This window comes from Hypanus sabinus, chromosome 3 (genome assembly GCF_030144855.1).
Source record: "Hypanus sabinus isolate sHypSab1 chromosome 3, sHypSab1.hap1, whole genome shotgun sequence".
Classification (NCBI taxonomy): Eukaryota; Metazoa; Chordata; class Chondrichthyes; order Myliobatiformes; family Dasyatidae; genus Hypanus; species Hypanus sabinus.
Window position 1 is genome coordinate 145,452,673 of NC_082708.1, and position 21,018 is coordinate 145,473,690.

Sequence of the window (21,018 nt, forward strand, 5' to 3'; positions counted from 1 at the left end):
AGGCTTAAAACTTGTTGCTTCATGATTGTTTTGTTAAGTGTTAACACAGCAAAGAGAAATTGAAACAAACAGTGATAGCGGTCTACTAAGTGAAGGAAGAGACAAAAAGCTGAGGCTACATCCACACTCGACCGCATAATTTTGAAAACGCCGGTTTCATGTAAAAATGATAGGCGTCCACACCAGGCATTTTTAAAAATAACCATATAACAATCACAGCACGGAAACAGGCCATCTCGGCCCTTCTAGTCCGTACTGAACTCTTAATCTCACCTAGTCCCACCTACCCGCACTCAGCCCATAACCCTCCACTCCTTTCCTGTCCATATATCTATCCAATTTTACCTTAAATGACACAACTGAACTGGCCTCTACTACTTCTACAGGAAGCTCATTCCACACAGCTATCACTCTCTGAGTAAAGAAATACCCCCTCGTGTTTCCCTTAAACTTCTGCCCCCTAAATCTCAAATCATGTCCTCTCATTTGAATCTCCCCTACTCTCAATGGAAACAACCTATTCACGTCAACTCTATCTATCCCTCTCAAAATTTTTTTATCCCTCTCAAAATATATCTGTCCACATTAAAAAGGATATTTCGGTGAATCTCCTCCTACTGGGCATGTGCAGGACACATCTACCGAAAACAAGCAACATGTTTGGTGTCGAATCTCGCTGTGAAAGATGGTGCATGTTTGTTCAGTTACAGATTGGAAAAACTTAAACGAGGGGCAGCTGTTGGCTCTCTCGCAGGAGGACTTAAAATTTAAAAAAAAATACTGAGGCGTATGGAGGCAACCGACAGGGAGTTTACAGAGAATATGACCGGGCTGATGACAAACATTGAAAAACTGACTAGCTCTGTTGCATTAATAAAGCACCTCGTTGAATGTGCTCCCACTGATGTCTGCATCAGTACTATCTTTATTTCTGTACAATGTTACATTAGGCTGTTACACATCTATTGTCAGAGAAGTACTTGCATAAATAGGTAAACAACCTTCATACCAGCAAGGACAGAAAACAGGGCAAAGTGAGTACAGTATACTTATTTATTCAGTAAGTTATGGGTCAAAGTATTTGGAGAGTACATTTCTAACTCTTCTGGCTTCAGTTTCGTTGCCGTCTGTTCTGAAATTGTTAGGTTGCGTTCAAGAAAACAAAGAAATGGCGCACTGCCGTGTGATACCGTTTTCAGATTTCTCCGGTTACCCCATCCACACTGATCTGCCCAAGTGGCGCTTTCAAACTTACACACCCTGGAAAGTGTTTCTGAAAAGCTCCTGTTTTGGGGGACGAAAATACCGTTTTAGTGTGGATGGAGGGTAAAAATGAAGAGAAAAAGCTTCGGTTACAGATTTATCTGGTGTAGTGTGGACATAGCCTGTGAAACTAAGATGGCACTGAGCTCCCACTGCAGCTCTTTTATACCCATAGATAAGGAAAATTGCATTCAAATTTGTAGATAAGAGTCGACCAATGAAATAGTTCTTTTTCAATTCTTACTCAAATAATGTAGCACCGAAAGAATCGTCCAGAATCATACCAATATAACCACAAGGAGAACACACTTAACATATTGTGGCCACTAGGAAACATAATAAAATGCCAATAACATACATGTACTACTTAAAATACAAACAGATTATTAATTGTTAAGCTGCAAAGCACATAAGAACACAAGAAATAGGAGCAGGAGTAGGCCATCTGGCCCATCAAGTCTGCTCCACCATTCAATAGGATCATGGCTGATCTGGCCATGGACTCATCTCCACCTACCTTTTTGCCATAACCCTTAATTTACCTACTATGAAAAAATCTATCCAACCTTGTCTTAAATATATTTATTGAGACAGACTCCACTGCTTAATTGGACAGAGAATTCCACAGATTCACCACTCTCTGGAAAAAGCAGTCCCTCCTCATCTCCATCGTAAATCTACTCCCTCAAATCTTGAGGCTATGTCCCCTGGTTCTAGTCTCACCTACCAGTGGAAACAACTTGACTGCTTCTATCTTATCTATCCCTTTCATAATTTTATATATTTCTCTAAGATCTCCTCTCATTCTTCTGAATTCCAGCAAGTACAGTCCCAGACAATTCAATCTGTCCTCATAGTCTAATCCCCTCATTTCTGGAATCAACCTGGTGAACCTCCTCTGCACCACCTCCAAAGCCAGTCTATCCTTCGTCAAGTAAGGAGATCAGAAGTGCACGCAGAACTCCAGGTATGGCCTTGCCAGTACTCTGTACAGTTGCAGTGTAACCTCCTTACTCTTAAATTCAATCCCTCTAGTAATGAAGGCCATCATTCCATTTGCCTTCTTGATAACCTGCTGCACCTGCAAACCAAACCAATCTTTTGTGATTCATGCACTAGTACACCCAAGTCCCTGTGCACAGCAGCATGCTCTAAATTTTTTTTACCATTTTTCCTTCCAAAGTGGATGACCTCGCATTTACCAACATTGTACTCCATCTGCCAGACCCTTGCCACTCAGTTAATCTATCTATATTTCTCTGCAGACTCTCCATATCTTCTGCACAATTTGCTTTTCCACTCAATTTAGTGTCATGAATAAATTTAGGTACACTACACTTGGTCCCCTCTTTTAGATTATTAATGTATATCGGGCCCAGCACAGACCCTTGCATCACACCACTCACTACTGATTGCCCACCAGAGTAACAGCCATGTATCCCAACTCTCCACTTTCTATTAGTTAACCATTCCTCTATTCATGCTAATACATCACGGCTAACTCTGTGCATCCTCATCTTATAGATAAGTCTTTAATTCTTCTAGAAATCCAAGTAAATAATAATCCATCCGTTCCTCTCTATCCACTGTGCTTGTTATATTCTCAAAGAACTCCAGTAAGTTTGTCAAACTGGGCCTGCCTTTGCTGAATCCATGCTGAGTCTAACTGATGGATCAATTTTTTTCCAAATGCCTCACTATTTCTTCTTTAATGATAGTTTCAAGCATTTTCCCAACTACAGATGTTAAACTAACTGACCTATAGTTACCTGCCTTTTGCCTACGTCCTTTTTTTAATAGTGGCGTGACATTCACCGTCTTCCAATCCGCCAGGACCTGCCCAGATTCCAGAGAATTTTGGTGAATTATCACCAAAGCCTCTACTATAACTTCTGCCATTTCTTTCAGTACCCTGTGACTGGGGGCTTATCTATCTTCAGGTTTGCTCAGCACTACCTCTTTAGTGATAGTTATTGTATCGAGGTCTTCACCTCCAAATGTATCCGTAACATCTCTCTTTGGTATGTTAGACGTATCCTCCACCATGAAGACTGATACAAAATAATCATTCAAAGCCTTGGACATTTCCTCATTACCCAATATCAATTCACTCTTCTCATCCTCCAAGAAACTTACATTCACTTTAGCCACCCTTTTCCACTTAATATAATTATAAATATCTATTTTTATATTTTCATAATCCCTTTCTTTATTGCTCACTTCATGGTTCTTTGTTGCTTTTTAAAGTTCTCCCATTGTTCCAGTTTCCCACTATTCTTGGCAACTTTGTATGCACATGCTTTTAGTTTGATGCCTTCTTTTATTTCCTTAGTTATCCAAGGCTGGCTCTCCTCACCCATACTATCCTTCCCTTTAACTGGAATATACTTTTGTTGACCACTGTGAAAAACTATTTGAAGGTCTTCCACTGTTCCTCAACCGTCCCACTATATAGCCCTTGTTCCCGATCTATACTAGCCAAATCCTCCTTGTCCCATTGTAGTCATAATACACTGTTTTATTATGTTTAGGCATAATACACTGGTTTTGGATCAAACTATTGCACCCTCCATTAGTATGTGAAGAAAATAACAATTGAACAGTTGGATGCAACAATATTGATAGCTCACTTCTGTCAAAGACCTTTTTCAATATTAATTAGCAATTATTAAAAAATAAAAATAACATTTACTTGTTAACATCTTAAAGCACCATAAATTAATTTAAATCATCAGGATAAAAAAAATAAATAAGCCATTTCCCTCAACATTCCTTTTCATTCTATATAGGTAACGCCATTCAAATGAATGGTGTTGCACAACTTCCATCAGCCATGACCCTCATATAAAGTGAAGTGCATTCTGTCCTTCACTTTGGTACATTTCTGTTTTATTGCTGGTTCTTCTAGTGCAGAGTGGTTGAGCAGGAGATGTCCTGCATTAATGTCTGATCACTGAATTCCATTGTGCGGACAGCAAAGAGCTGCTTTACAAAGGCCACATCATTGGCAGCTCTATGTAAAACTGCTGGTGAGAAGTGAATATGTTTGGGTCCACTGAGCCCACATTATATGCATTCTTTGCACCATTTGTTGCTTACTGTCCCAGTCAATTACTTTCACTATTTTACTTCTCTTTGCAGAATATCTTAATTTTCAATCAAGATCATCAAGAAAATGGGAAAGCATGGAAAGATTTGAGATATTCAGGGGAAGGGTAAACAGACTAAACCTTTTACTTACAACTTTGTTATAAAGATTAAAGTACAACAGTAAATTATTTTTTGAATATTAACAACCCACTTATTATCCTTCCCTTGTTTTCTTGAGAAGTGGGTGGTGAGATATCAAAATGGCTTTCATCGATTTCCATCGCTAAAGGATACCAAAGAACTAGGATACCAGGAAATCCTTTCTTCTGATAACCAACTGTTCCATGATATGGAAGTAGCCTCTTTTCTGATTGCTTTAGCTAAAGTAAAATTCTGAAATAAACACGGAGGAATATGGACTCACATTCAAACGAAAATCCACGCCACCTTTTGATGTTGGTTTCTAAATTGTGAATTATGGAAATGTGTCCTGTTACACATAATACTAAATAGGGGATGTAGAAATCTACCTGTGTTGAATTTGGCAATGAATGAATTTCCACTCTCTCACGTTAGTTGCTTCCATTGTTACCAAATGAAGGTAAGGTCAAAGATTCCCTGAGTGCCAGGGGGATGTCAGAGGTAAGTTTTTTGCACAGAGAGTGGTGGATGCATGGAATCCACTGCCAGCAAAGGTGGTAGAGGCAGATACAATAGGGTCTTTTAAGAGACTCTTGGATAGGTAAATAAAGCTTAGAAAATAGAGGGCTATGTGGTAGGGAAATTTTAGGCAGTTTTTAAAGTAGGTTACGTGGTCAACTCAACATTGTGGGCCTGTATTGTGCTGTAGATTTCTATGTTTCTATGCCAGCATGTGACCCAGAGGTGCACTTCTGTGAGGAATGCACAGTGATTGCTTTTCTGTACAACAGTAGTTGATAAAAGTGTTTCATAAAATTAAAGCAATTCACATACACACCCAATGCCTGAGTTGGTGTGGACTTTCATTGATTCTATTATGTTTATTTTTCTATTATGAATTTTTTGAGTATGTCCACAAGAAAATTAATCTGAGGGCTCTAAATGGTGACATACATGTACATTGATAATAAAGTTTATTTGAACTTTTGATTATTTGGGGTTGACTTCACCATCATCATCACTTGAAACATTAACATACATGCTAAATTAAAATGCATGCTTAATGAAATGTATTTCTTTCCTTTAAAAAAATAGGTTACAACAACCAAATACAGATCCGATCAACACTCGGAACAACATAAACCTGAAAGTTGAAGAACTTTTGGAAAAAATAGAAGGTATAATTCACTGATTTACAATTAGTTCAGGTTCTTTTTTAAGATTGGCATTTTCATTGCCAAAATTTTCAGAAGCACCTTGGATGCTGCTATGTCCATTCTACCTATTTGTCCATGAAAAAGAATTCAGAAAGCAATGAGCTGAAGCTGTGGTTATATTTTACAATGATAATTTCAACATTTTAATTTGTTTAATTTTGCTGAATTTTTAAAATGCTGTGATATTTAATGTGTTAAATGTGCTGCATTAAAAAAGCTGCAGTTAAAGACTAAGCTTACAAACCTTGGCCATAATAATCTATCATCGCAATCACAGTACTCATTGTCTATAACTTTCTAATTGATGGTGTGGGTTTGCCTCAACAGTATTGAGATAGTCCATTAACATTGGGGTCAATTCCAAGTAAATATTAAACTGATTTTATGTTTCTAGATTTTACGAAGCTAAATCTGAAACTGGAGAATGATATAGACCAGATATTGTGCAAGTTGAGAATGCAGACAGCTGAAGCAAAGGTGAGATAATACATAAGACCATACCGCAAAGGAGTAGAATTTAACCAATTGGCCAAGAGTCTGCTCCACCATTCCTTCATGGCAGATTTGTTATCCCTCTCAGCCCCATTCTCCTCTTTCTCCCTGTAATCTTTGACGCTTTGACTATCAAGACCTATCCACCTCCAGTTTAAATACACACTATGACTTGGCCTCCACAGCCATCTGTGGCAATGAATTCCACAGATTCAACACCATCTGGCTAAGGAAATTCCTTCTCATCTATGTTCTAAATTGGTGTCCCTCTGTTTTGAGATTTGCCCTCTGGTCCTGGACTCCCCCACCACAGGAAGCATCCTCTCCACATCCACTCTATCTGTATTCGATAGGTTTCAATGAGATCCTCCCTGTTTCCTCAACACTACCAGCCCCTCTACCTATTTTTGTATTGTCTGCAAACTTGCCATAAATCTATCAATTCTGTCATCCAAATCATTGATATATAATGTAAAACAGGTGGTGCCAACAGCAACTCCTGCAATAAAATACTAGTCTTAGGCAGCCAACCAGATTCTGCCTCTTTGCCTCCTGCCAGTCAGACAATCTTCTCTCCTTGCTAGTATCTTACCTGTAATACTATCTTGTAAAGCAGCCTCGTGTGTGGCACCTTGTCAAAGGCTTTATGGAAGTCCAAGTACATAACATCCATTGACTCTACTTTGTCTATCCTGTCAATTGTTTCCTCAAAGAATTCCACCAAATTTGTCAGGCAAGATATCCCTTTAAGGAAACCAACCTGAAACCTCATCCTTAATAATGGACTCCAATATCTAACCAACCACTGAAGTCAAGCCTACTAGCCTATAATTTCCAGTCTTTTGCCTCCCTCCCTTCTTGAAGAGTGCAGTGACATCTGCAATTTTCCAGTCCTCCAGAAACATTCCAGAATCAAGTGATTCTTGAAAGATCACTACTAATGCTTCCACAATCTCTTCAGCTACCTCTTTCAGAAACCTGTCTATTTGGTCCAGGTAACTTATGTACCTTCACACCTTTCAGCTCCTCAAGCATCTTCTCCTTAGTAATCGAAACTACACTCACTTCTGCCCCAACATTTTACATCAAGGATAATCTAGCAATAATTCTGGCTATCTCAGAACATTTCTATGGAACCAGTCAAACATAATGATAGGGATGTGTCAGAATGGATCAGAAAATCTTGACATGATCAAGGTGATATCGGAGCCCCAAAATTGGCAGGTAACTTTAATGAAATCTCAAGCAATTCTACCAAATACATGTAAATATGAGGATGGTTAAGCTACTTGACGTGGTGATGTAAGTTCAAATCTTACCTTATCTAGATGACTTAAATTCAAGTAATTAAAAATCTAGTCTAAAAAAGCTGGTATCAGTAGGAGTGGTTCTGAATAAATGTTTGTTTCATTAATAAACTTTACAAAGGGAAATACACCATCTGTATCCAGTCTGGTCTGTTTGTAAACCCAGACCATACACATCTTTAAAACTCAACTACCCTTTGGATCAGCCAGCCAAGTCAGGCAGTCAGGCATGGAAAGGCAATTCAGCCAGTTCACGTCCCATGAAGAAATATGAAACCTTCTCATACTCGGAATGCTCAGGTTAAACAATATGCAAAAGAATAGGAAGAGGAAATTCCACCTCCAGATATAGCATATTTGAATGTCAAATTTAATTACAACTTCCACCTTCATATTGTGCATAGGGCCTTGAACTATCCAATGAATGGAACAGAAAGCAACTTCTACATCTTCTGAGCAAAAACATTGACCTCAGGCATGAGAACCAGATAAAGGCCAACCAGGTACGCGTGTCAGATGCTGGCAAGTGCTGGTTCGTATACCATCACTGAAATATAAAGCAAGTAACTATTTGCTTTTTTGGAGGGAGGAGGGATATATTTATTTATTTGTTTGTTTATTTAGGAATACAGTGCAGGATAGGCCCTTCCAGTTCACAAAGCTGCTGCCCAGCTACTCATCAACCTAACCCTAGCCTAACTACAGGACAATTTAGAATGACAAATTCACCTACTAACCAGTATGTCTTTGGACTGAGGGAGGAAACTGGAGCACCCAGAGGAAACTCACATGCACATGGAAGAACATACAAAGTTTCTTAGAGAAGATGCTAGAGTTTATCTCTGAATTCCAACATCCCAAGCTGTAATAGCCTTACACTAATCGGTGTGCTACGGTGGCTCCTTAGGATTAATACTAGATGTCCTTCTGAAGTTCAGAATCACATATCAGCCATTTTGGAAAATCTCTCATCTGCTTTTGTACAAAGAGAACATCCTAATATCTTTGCAAATAAAAGTGGGATCTGGGAAGAGACTAAGTACCCACAGATGGAGCTTGGAGTTCAGATATATAGTTTCCTGAAAGTGGAATCAGAGGTAGACAGAATGGAGGAGAAGGCTTTTGGCATGCTGACTTCAGTCAGTTGGGGCACTGAGTATAGATGTTGGGAGATTATGTTGCAGTTGCACAAGATGCTGGTGAGGTAGCAATTTGAATATCATGTTCAGTTTTGGTCACTCTACTATAGAAAAGATGTTATTAAACTGGAAAAGAATGCATGAGAGATTTCTGAGATCTTAATGGACTTGACATTACAGGGAAAGGTTGTTCAGGCAATGACATTTTTCCTTGGAGTGTAGGAGTCTGAGAGGTAATCTTTCAGAGGTGTATAAAATCATGATGGTCATAGATAGGGTGTATGCACTCTGCCTTTTACACCAGTGCTGGGAAATAAAGCTTTTAGCTGAAAGGGTTAAGACTTGATATGGTTTTGAAAGGCAACTTTTCTGCACAGAATGTGGACAGTATGTGGAATGAGCTGTCAGAGGAAGTGGTACAATAACAGTGTTAAAAAAAACTGTTGGCGGGATACATGGATTGGAAAGGCATCTTGTTTGGTATGCACCAGTTGGGCCAATGGGCCTGTTTCTGTGCTGTATGACACTATAACTCTATTCCTTTATCTTACTTGGTAGCAGAATTGTTGAATAAAAATGGGGTATACTCATTGGAACAGGAGCAGAGCTTTGGGGGCCGTTTTTGAAGGTGAGTTATTTAGTGGGTGTGGAGCGGGGTGACTGTAGGAAGCCAAATGTTGTGAAGGATTATTAATGGACATTATGGCATTTGAAATGGATCTGGGGACTGGTAGTTAGGAAAGTGAGTGGGAAATAGAGTGATGGACAATGGAATGGCAGTGGCCTTTCAGGGACTGGCAGGGATAGGCAATGCAGGACCAGAATATTAAATAATGTAGTGTTAGAGGTACCGATTGGGGATTTGGTGCTGGGATGGAGTTCGAGGAGAGTAGGGATAATGAGGTGATGGCAACACAGTGATTAGTGAAGGGATGGGAAGGAGAACTTGACCAACTAGAGAATGGATATGATACAGCCGGCTGTATAGGAGCGCATTTGCAGCAAGCAAGAGGATCTGAAACAAAATGTAATATGCACACCATGCTGTGAATGTTTGGTGGCCAGAGAAAAACTCTATGCATGCATCCTGCAGGAAGAAGACTGACTACCAGCTGTCATTCAGGATTGTCACAGTCAAGTAGCAAAGCTTGAGCTGACAGACAGGCGAATTGTTAGGCAACATTTGGATCATGTCCACCAGTGAACTGATGAGGGGCTACTGAAGGATCCTCCGCAGGTGAAACACTGGATATTTCATCAAGAGAAGTGGAGATTCACAGCCCACTGCCCTCAACATTAGATAAACAGAAAGGCACAGAGAGGGAAGCTGCCTCCCTGAAGCTGTCCACAATGGGGCACTAGCCAATTGACTGGTAGCAAGCAGGATGGACATTTCATCATTTTTCTTTGTTTAACTCACTTACTCCCTTTCTCTGTAGTCTCCATCCACAGGGAAGGGATGTACCATATCAGATTGATTGTTCAAATTGGCAAAAATATATATGGCTGCTCAAAAGCACAGTAAATCAATTGGGCCTCCTTCGCAAGAAGGACTCTCTCTTCTGGACTTGAGCTTTCGAGTACGTATGTCTTTCGTCTCGGTGGGCCTGATTCGTCCCTCCCGTATTGTAAGCTGCCCAGTGTGCACTGTTACAAACATGACTCAGTAAAAACATTCAATTATACTACTCTGTTGTAGTTCTTGCTCTGCACGTATGTAACATGTTTCATTGTGGAAGAAACAAAATTCATTTTCAATTGCTGAAAAGACAGATTATGCAATTGAATTTCAAGACTAAGCTTGAAGACTGTCAGGCGGTAGCATAGATCTTTCGTTAAGGAATTACCGTGATGTAGAAGCAAACTGATTGGCCAGACTCTGTTCCAACCTGATATCAGGCAGCAGTGTATCCAGAAGAGGTCTGGATTACTTCACTGACTTTATCATGCCCACATCTTCAACTCCAAATCACATGTCTCCCCCAGGCCGGCAACTCTCCCAGCAATAAGGACTAATCTTTTTCATTGCCTGTGGAATCTTGCGTCTGCCCAGCTCCACTTGTCTTGATACTATTCCTACTTCCTCCATGTGGAAGACAGATCTGAAGAATTAGCATGTCTGGGGGTGAGGGTTAAAAATGAGTGAGGGCTTCCCCTCCTTTCTACGTACTTCCTGTGCAACCGCGCCCGCACACTTACCTCAGCTAAGCGGGTGTGGTTGCACAGGTTGCTCTGCTGCCTGTGAGGTTTCAACCATCTTTGCCCAGAAACCATCCTTTGCTCCTCCCCAGTAACCTCCTGTTCTCCAAGTTTATGTACCTGCCCATTGATTAGATGTAATTTCTTGCCTATCATGCAGAGATGACCAGGGACATATGGCTGGGGTTCAGGAGTTAAAATTGAGTGGGCCTCACATTGCCCCTGTTGGCAATCTCCTCACCCACAGGTTGCACTTGGTTGGAAGAATGGCTTTTGTAGTGCTTCAATGTAGGCATGCAGATTTCTCTCATCAGCAACACTGGTTGGCCAGCATGGTCATGGCATCTATCTGCTCTTGTCTAAAATGGTTCATTGTAAATGTGTTAAGGCCATGAGGAGAAACAATCTGATACTTTCTACATTACTCAACAGCTCACAGTCCTGATCATTGAACTTCACCACTCCAGAAAAGCTTATCAAACACTTTCACAAAGCACAAATTGCCCTGAAGACACCTTATCAGCTGAATGGATAAACCGTCTGCGATTAATTAAGGTCAGTAAACTACATTTAAAATTTGAATATTGGATCTCGCTAATTATCTGAAATAATTAATTCAGATCAATCTATATTTCAAAATGATGGTGTGACAATACTGTTAGAACAATGTACACCTTTGAATAATTTTCCTTTATCTTCTTTCATGGGATAAAATTCATCCATACCACTGCTAATGGCAGAATCTTAGATGGTGATGAGGAGGTGTCTGGGATTGAGTTAGATCTGATAGTTGAGTGGTGTCACAGCAACAACCTCACACTCAATATCATCAAGACTAAGGAAAGTTCAGGAGAGGAAATTCAGAATATGCACCAGTCATTTTTGAGGGGTCAGAAGTGGAAAGTGTGAGCAAGTTCTCAGGTGTCAACATTTGAGAAGATCTATCCTGGGTCCAACATATTGATGCAATCATAAAAAAAGACACACCGGTAGCTCTACTTCATTGGGAGTTTGAGGAAATTGGGCATGTCACCAAAAATTCTTGCAAACTTCTACAAATGTGTTGTGAGGAGCATTCTGACTGGTTACATAACAGCCTGGTATGCAGCTTCCAATGTACAGGATTGCAGAGGGTTTCTAGCCTCAGCAGGTGACATCCATCATTAAAGACCTTCACCATCTTCCCCTTACTACTGACACAGAGGAGGGACAGGAACCTGAACACCCATACTCAATGTTTTAAGAACAGCTTCTTCCCTTCCACCATCAGATTTCTAAACTGATGAACATTGCCTCACTATTACACTGTTCATTTATCTTTGTAATTTATTATAATTTTATGTCTTGGCACTATACTGCTACTGCAAAACAACATATTCCCAACAAGAATCACAACATTTGCCAGTGATAGTGAACCTGATTCTGATAATAAAGTTATTTTTAATAACTGAGTCAGCATATTGCCCACATTTATTCACAAATAAGCCAGAATGTGTAAGGCGAGCAGACTTCCTTCCCTAGAAACATTATTGGTCTTTATTGAAATGTTATTAAACAATGTGATGCACCATCAATAACTCACACTGAGACGTAAGGCGAGATATCGGCTTTTATTGACTGGAAGAAGGAACCAGGAGTGAGTGTCTATCATACTATGTCCTGGAGACTGAGGCCGAGCGTCAGGCCTCAGATCGCCTTTATACAGGGGCCTGTGGGAGGAGCCACAGGAGCAGTCACAGGGGGCGTGTCCAGACAGGCACATAGTTCACCACACAATGATAGAACTGTTCATTTGTTTTATGGTTGCCATAGGTTCAAGCAAGTGAAAAATTCACGAGCAGTAATCACCAGTGTAAGAAGAGGGTGACAGCTTGACCTATAGAGGATGGGTTCTTGCACATGTTGTGCGTGAAGAGCTTTCCCCTAAGTTGTCCAGTGCAGTGCTTCATACCGAGGATTCCTGCAAAGGTAGCTGGCAAACCATTGTACAGTGTCTAAAGACAAGTTAATCACAAAAGAGACTTCAGTGGCCACGAAAACAACATGAAGTAGGGAGGCTTATTTCCCTAAGTCGGGCGAGGTCTCTGCAACAGTGCATCAGAACAAAGAGGCAGAGGACCAAGTATAATTCTCCAAGGACCACATCAGAATAAATCTGACAGGCTGCGGTCATCAATCTATTCCTGTACCTCATCTCACTTGTCAGGACTTTATGAATTCTGGTCTATGCCAAGGCTCAGGGCTAAGTGTGGAAACAACAGGAGAGCAGCTGAGCATATTCTCCTCAGTGTTTGTGAGTGACCATGAGATTGCTTCATTCCTGCAGCTATAAAGAACAAGATGCTTTAATATTTTTGGGCCTTTTTTGACTGACTTCCACATGTCAACTTAAGGAGCTGTGGATAGATTCATGGGTTCTATATTTTAAGTTCTTGCCACGACTTTTTTATAGATGCACCATGAGAAGTGTTCTATCTGGATGCATCAACAATTGCTCTGTCCAAGGCTGCAAAAAATTCTTAACTCAGCCCAGTCCATCCTGGAAACCAACGCTGACTTTGTCTACATTTCCTGCTGCCTCAAGAAAGGACTCCTCCCAGTGTGATTCTTCTTTCTTCTTCCTTCCTCCATCATGCTGAAGATATAAAAGCTTGCGACCATATACCACCAGAGACAATGACAGCATCTATCGTGCTATAAACTCTCTTGTACGCTAAAAGATGAGCTTTCAATCTCCTGATGTATGCCCTTCCATTTTATTTGTCCACCTGTACTGCACTTCCTCTGTTGCCACAAAACTATATTCTGCATTCTGCTTTTTTCTTCTTATTACATCAATTTAATCGTGTAGGGCATAATCTTTCTGGATGGCACACAAATGCCTTTCACTCTGTCTCAGTACCTGTGAGAATAATAAACCAATCCAAACTAGATTTAAATTTTCTGATAAGAAATTGTTAAGGACTTTACTTCATCATTATGGTGACCTGGCATCTTAATAAGAATGCAGCCTAGGCATTCAAACTTTTTTTTCCCCTTCTTTAATCAACTCTAGTATATTAATCTTAATTTATGCTCTTACATGGATTACCATTCTCCGTTACAAGGTGTATCCTCACCACATTAGTTTAGTGGAACATTCTGTGTATGCCCTAAGAAAAGCAGATATGAAATATTCAATATCTCTAATTTTGCTATTTTTATTGACAGAACGCTGTTAAAAAAATTGAAACCCAGCAGCTGAAACTAAACCTCTTGAAAAAAGAAAATGAGGAGTTAATGGAAAAGTCTGAGTTGGAATCACTGCGAAATATGGATGCAAAATTACGAGCATTAAATGCGAGCACTCGAGCCAAGATACAAAAGGTATGTAAACAATTAGAGGAGAATGCTAACATAATTAACTCTGGTGGCGCTGTCGTTTATCAGCCTAGACACTTCTATCAGGCTTCAAAAACTGCACAAAAATAATTACTGTGTTCAGAGGGGAAAGGGAAAAAAAAAGCATAACTAATGAAAAATCCACTTTCCTCTTCCTTAGGCAGTTGACCAGTTTCATTCTAGTTTTGTGTTTTCTGAGGTGACTGATTGCCCCAGTATGGAAACAACAGCTTTTTCCACATATGGGGCAGGAGGTGCCAGATGAGATGATGGGTGGTTTATGAGGTGGTGTGTTCCATCTGCCATTCATGCAGAAGGTTTGTATGTTCCTGGTGCATGGACCTACTTGTTCTTCACCACCAAATGGTCATGGCTGGACATTTCTCAGAGTCAGAGTATGGTTTGAGGTTCTTAAAGGAAGCTTTGAGAACTCTTTGGGCATTTTCCTCAGTCTTCCTGCCAATCTTTTCCCGTGACAGTACCCTGAATAGCATCTCTGTTTCAGGATTCTGATTTTGGCCATGCCTATGATGTAGCCTGTCCAATGGACAGGTAGGTAAGCATGGGGATGTTGGTCTAGGAGAGGATACAGGCATTGCTTTGATGCATCCTTGCCATGGATTTGCAGCATTTTGTGGAGAGTATTGTTTATCTAGTGCTTTGAGGAGCCAAAACATGGTAGTTCAGGTGTCAGAAGCATGTAAGACTTAGAGACCATTTCTGACAACAAGTAGACAACGTCTTATACCTGTTTTGACTTCATCAGCATCTGAAAAGAGAAAGGAGAGGGTGATTTTTTTTGTTAAAGACTTGCTGAAGTTTTAACAGCATTCTCCACTCTCACCATCATCTGCAGCTGACATAAATCAGGAGGCAGAAAAATTAAGCAGGATCACTACATTCCAATTGAAGTACATTTGTGGTCATGGCATATATTGGGACTGCATAAAAAAGTGTAGAAGATTCAAATATTTTTTTTCATACAAAGTCCTTTTATCTTCAATGACCTTTTAACCAAAGTATGCTCAGGTCACTGCCACAAGTACCCACACCCCATCTCCCCAGCCAAAGCTACTCTGAAGATTGAAGAGGTTATATTATCCATTTTCTCAAGATTATATGTGAACCTTGGCTTAGTGGAGCAGGAGACAAGAACAGGCCTGCTTCTCTGAATTCCATAAGGAGAGTCCTTGTCTCTAACCTAGACTCCCTTATATCCCCACCCCCAACTATACTAACTTCCAATCCTTTCTACTTCTTCATCTAGCTATGTAAGTTAGATCTGCTTTCATACCTTATGCCTGAATTTTTCCCATTCCCATTTTTGATAAGATTGCACATGGTAGGCTTATGCAGCAGATTAAGATTAATGGGATCCATGGTGTCTTAGCCTTTTGGATTCAGAATTGGCAAGTCCATTGAAGGCAGAGAGTAGTAGTGGTTAGGACTTTGTGGCTGGAAGTTAGTGGTTAGTAGTGTTCCATAGGGATCAATACTGGGATCTCTGCTGTTTGTGATATATATGTGAGTGACTTGGATGGAAATTTAGATGAGTGAGTTAACAAATTCTCAGATGATACAAGGATTGTGTAGAAGGTTGCCGAAGATACAGTGGGATGAAGATCAGCTGCAGATACTGGCAGAGGATTGGCAAATTGACACACACAAAATGCTGGAGGAAATCAGCAGACCGGGCAGCATCAATGGAAAAAATGTACAGGGCCAAAACCCTTTGGTCCTGCCGAAGGGTTCCAGCCTGAAACGTCAACTGGATTTCTTTTCCATAGACACTGCCTGGCCTCCTGAGTTCCTCCAGCATTTTGTGTGTGTTGCTCAGATTTCCAGCATCTGCAGATTACCTCTTTTTTGTGGAATGGCAGACTGAGTTTAATTTGGCCAAGTGCAAGGTGTTGAACATTGGGAGGTCCGATGTAGTTCTATGGCAAGACACTTAACAGTGCTATTGTACAAAACTGTGGTGGTGATAGGAGATTCCAGAGTCAGAGGAACAGAGGTGAATTTCTGTGGGTGTAACAGAGACACCCAGATGGTATGTTGCCTCCCAGGTGCCAGGGTCAGGGATATCTTGGATCAGGTCCATGACATTCTCAAGGAGGAGGGTGAGCAGCCAGAAGTCTTGGTACTTATTGGCACCAATTACATAAGTAGAGAAGGTGAGGAGGTCCTGAAGATAGATTTCAGGGAGCTAGGTAGACAGCTGAAAAACAGAACCTCCAGGTTAGTAATCTCAGGACTTCTGCCCATGCCACATGCCAGTGAAGGGTGAGGGTAAGAGTATTTAGCATGTGAATGCATGGCTGAGGAACTGGTGCAGGGGGCAGGGGCTCAGATTTCTAGATCACTGGGATCAGTTCTGGAGAAGGTTACAACCTGTACGGCAGGGGCAGGTTACACCTGAACCCAAGGGTGGCCAATACCCTTGAGGTCAGGTTTGCTAAAGTTGTTGGGGGGGGGGGGGGTGGGGTGGTTAAATTAATTTGGCATGGAGATGGGAACCAGAGTGATAGTGCTGAGGATGAGGTAGTTGGTTTACAAACAGAGGCAGTGCGTAGTGAGATGAGATGATGATGACTGGGTAAAATTGCAATCAACAGGATGAGCTTCAATATAAAAGGCAGACAAAATAGAAAAGGGTGTTATATTTCAATATGCGCAGTATACGGAATAAAGTAGATGAAGTTGCAGCACAGTTACAGGTTTGCATGTAAGATGTTGAGGACATCACTGAATCATGGCTGAAAGAAAATTATTGCTGGGAGCTTAACTTCCAAGAACACACATTGTATTGAAAGGACAGGCAGTTAAGTAGAGGGAGTGACATGGCTTGGTTGGTAAAAAATGAAATCAAATCATTTGAAAGGGGTGACATAGGGTCAGAAGGTGTTGAATCATTGTGGGTAGAGCTAAGGAATTGCAAAGGTAAAAAGTGGTTGATGGGAGATATATACAGACCCTCAAACAGTAGTAAGGATGTGGTGTACAAATTACAACGGGAGATAGAAAATGCATGCCAAAAGGGCAATGTTAGAATAGTCATGGGGGATTTCTATATGCAGGTAGATTGAAAAAATCAGGTTGGAGTTATATCCTAAGAGGGGCAACTTTTAGAATATCTACAAGATACCTTTTTAGAGCAGCTCATGGTTGAATCCACAGGGGGATAATCTATTCTGGATCGTGTGTTGAACCAGAATTGACTACAGAGCTTAAGGTAAAGGAATACTTAGGGGAAGGGATCATAATGATTAAATTCACACTGAAATTTGAGAGGGAGAAGCTAAAGTCAGATGTATCAATATTACAGTGGAGTAAAGGGAATTACTCAGCCATGAAAGAGGAGTTGGCTAAAATTGTAAAAGAACACTGGCAGAGCAGCAATGGCTGGAATTTCTGCAAGCAATTTGGAAGGCACAGGACATAAACGTCTCAAAGAGGAAGAAGTATTCTAAAGGCAAGATGACCAACAAGAGAAGTCAAAGGCAAAATAAAAGCCAAAGAGGAAACATATAATACAGCAAAAATTATTGGGAAGTTAGAGGAATGAGAAACTTTTAAAAACCAACAGAAGGCAACTAAAAAGTCATTAAGAAGGAAAAGCTATCCAATCATATTAAAAGATACCCAAAGTTTCTTCAGACACATAAAGTGTAAAAGAGAGGTGAGAGTGGATATCAGACCACTGGAAAATGATGTTGGAGAGGTAGCAATGGGGGACAAGAAAATGGCAGATGAACTGCATAAGTATTTTACATCAGTCTTCACTGAATTGAGTAAAGTTTCCGTAACTAGAGAGAAAGTTCTTGGGAAACTGAAAGGTTTGAAAGTAGATAATTCACCTGGACCAGATGGAGTACACCCCAGGTTTCTGAAAGAGGTGGCTGAAGAAATTTTGAGGACTTTAGTGATGATCTTTCAAGAGTCAATTGATTCTGGCATGGTTCCAGAGGAATAGAAAGTTACAAATGCTGCTTTACTCTTCAAGAAGGGAGAGAGGCAGAAGAAAGGAAATTATAGGCCAGTTAGTTTGACTGTAGTGGTTGGACGGATGTTGATGTCAATTGTCAAGGATATGGTTTTAGAGGCGCATAATAAAATAGGACATGGTCAGCATGGTCTCCTGAAGGGAAAATCTTGCCTGACAAATCTGTTGGAATTCTTTGAAGAAGTTACAAACAGGATAGATAAAGAAGAATCGATTGATGTTGTGTACTTGGATTTTCAGAAGGCCTTTGACAAGGCACTACACATGATGCTGCTTAACCATGGTATTATAGGAAAGATTCTAGCATGGATAAAGCTGTGGCTGATTGGCAGGAGACAAAGAGTGGGAATAAAGTGAGCCTTTCCTGGTTGGCTGCCCATGACTAATGGTGTTCCACAGGGATCAATGTTAGGATCACTTCTTTTTATGTTACAGTATATGTCTATGACTTGGATGATGGAATTAATGGTTTTCTGGCCAATTTTTCAGATTATATGAAGATATGTGGAGGGGCAGGTAGTGTTGAGAAAGTAGAGAGGCTACAGAAGGACCTAGGCAGATTAGGTGAATGGGCAAAGAAGTAGCAGAAGGAATACAGTGTTAGGAAATGTATGGTCATACTACTTGGTAGAAGAAATAAAAGAGTAGACTATTTTCTAAATGAAGAGAAAATTCAAAAATCTGATGTGCAAAAGGGATTGGGAGTTCTTGTGCAGGATTCCGCAAAGGTCAATTTGCAGGTTGAGTCGGTGCTGAAAAAGGCAAATGCATTCACTTTAAGAGGATTGGAATATAAATACACGGATATAATGTTGAGGTTTTATAAAGCACTGGTGAGGCCTCATTTGGAGTATTGTGAGCAGTTTTGTGCCCCTTATCTAAGAAAGGATGTGTTGTTACTGGAGATGGTTTAAAGTAGGTTCATGAAAATGATTCCAGGGTTGAATAGCTTGTCATATGAAGCAAATTTGATGGCTCTGGGCCTCTGCTCACTGGAATTCAGAAGAATGAGTGTGACTTCATTGAAACCTATTGAATGGTGAAAGGTCTCGATAGCATGGATATGGAAAAAATGTTTCATATGATAGAGGAGTCTAAGGTCAGGAGTCTAAGCCTCAAAATAGAGTGGCGTCCTCTTAGAATAGAGATGGGGAGGAATTTCTTTAGCCTAGAGTGGTGAATCTGGAATTTGTCATCAGAGGCAGCAGTGGAGGCCAAGTCATTGGGTATATTTAAGGCAGAAGTAGATAAATTCTTGATTAGTCAGAGAACGGAGGGATACGAGGAGAAGACAGGAGATTGGGACTCAGAGGGAAAATGGATCAGCTATAATAAAATGGCAGAGCTGATTCAATGGGCCAAATGGCCTACTTCTGCTCCTATATCTTGTGTCTTGGTCTTTTAGTGGTGGGTGTCTGAGTGCACTACGAGGGCGGTATTGGAGGCAACTACGACAGTGGTCTGCAGTAGGCTCTTGGATGGGCACATACTGTAAATGTATAGAGAATGGAAGGATGTGAACATTGTATAGACAGGAGGGATTAGTTTAGTTAGGTGCTTAAATATTTTGCTCAACAGCTGAAGGGCTTGCTCCTGAGTTGCTGGTCAATGTTCTCCAATTTCTTCCATTATAAACACACATTCAGATCACCTTCAAGTAATATTCCAGCCTGAACTTTATTGGTTCTTGTGATTTTGATAACTTTCTGACAGTGTAATATATCTTCATTTTCCCCAGGTAACAAAAACTTGCTGCACTGTTCTTTCTGTTAAATTATTGCAACATTAAGATAAGAGGATCTATGGTTCTATATGTGCGATTTATGATGTTAGAATTGACAATTTGTCATTTTGAACATCTTTTCAGTTTAATCCATTTTGGATAATTTTCAAATTATTCATTTCTATCTGAAGATTAGTTTCTTTTGTGGATTCTAGTTGATAATCTCACCTAGAAACGGAATGCAGCAGTGTACAAGGGAATACGGAAAGGTGCATACTGTTTAAATATTTACATATGATGTTAGATTTATGAAAATAAGTTAAATGACATTATATAATGGATTGAGATAATATTGGCACAGAATTTTGAATCTGATAGTATCTTCATGGTGTTATACTTTAATGCCTTCAGATGGTCTTTTACAGTTAACACATTGATGCAGAATTTCCTAGATGAGTTCTTCTGAAAGGCAATATTGTGAGTCACTGGCACCAAGCCATACTGGTGATCACAGGGAAGTGGTTGGTACCAGGAAGAAAGCCCCAACTGAATTGGATAGGCGTGACTTGAATCGAAATGTTTTCTTGCATACAGTTAAACGGTGCCACACAGGGTCTGGCGTGGATTGAGAAATTGTGCTCCAATGGAGTGTACTATTAACATTACATTATAAAGTCGATTGAAAATTCAGCAGAAATCGTTATTGCAATTGTCTTTTCAATGAGCTCATTTCTTTTTCTATTTTTCTACAGGGCCACTGTAAGCTTAGGATTTGATGTCTGTCCTCAATTGCTTTTGAGGGCAGATGAGACTCATATTGGCAGAGATACAGCCTTTTGGGCATAATTCCATATTTTCATTTTATATCAGAGAATGTATACAATATACAACCCAAAATTCTTGTTCTTTGCAGACATCCATAAGAACAGAAGAGTGCCCCAAAGCATGTGACAGTAGTTAGATTCCCAAAGCCCCTCCTACACACAAGCAGCAGCAAAGCATCAACCCTCTCCCACCCCCACTTACTTCAGCAAAAAAAAGCATTAGCATCCTCCACCCACCA

At 40.3% G+C, this 21,018-nt stretch overlaps 1 protein-coding gene across 5 annotated transcripts in view; it reads left to right on the plus strand.

The window, feature by feature from the left end:
• LOC132391738 (uncharacterized) overlaps nucleotides 1–21,018 on the plus strand; it is a 99,492-nt gene that overhangs the window by 67,147 nt on the left and 11,327 nt on the right. For 4 of the 5 annotated variants that reach the window (XM_059965298.1, XM_059965301.1, XM_059965302.1 and 1 more), the window contains exons 10-15: nucleotides 4,405–4,478; nucleotides 5,590–5,672; nucleotides 6,106–6,188; nucleotides 7,915–8,013; nucleotides 11,281–11,403; nucleotides 14,059–14,214. In XM_059965298.1, the coding sequence (XP_059821281.1) occupies nucleotides 4,405–4,478; nucleotides 5,590–5,672; nucleotides 6,106–6,188; nucleotides 7,915–8,013; nucleotides 11,281–11,403; nucleotides 14,059–14,214 (618 nt within the window). Of the gene's footprint in view, nucleotides 1–4,404; nucleotides 4,479–5,589; nucleotides 5,673–6,105; nucleotides 6,189–7,914; nucleotides 8,014–11,280; nucleotides 11,404–14,058; nucleotides 14,215–20,707; nucleotides 20,984–21,018 lie in introns of those variants that run through there. The other variant, XM_059965300.1, reaches the window with a different exon arrangement.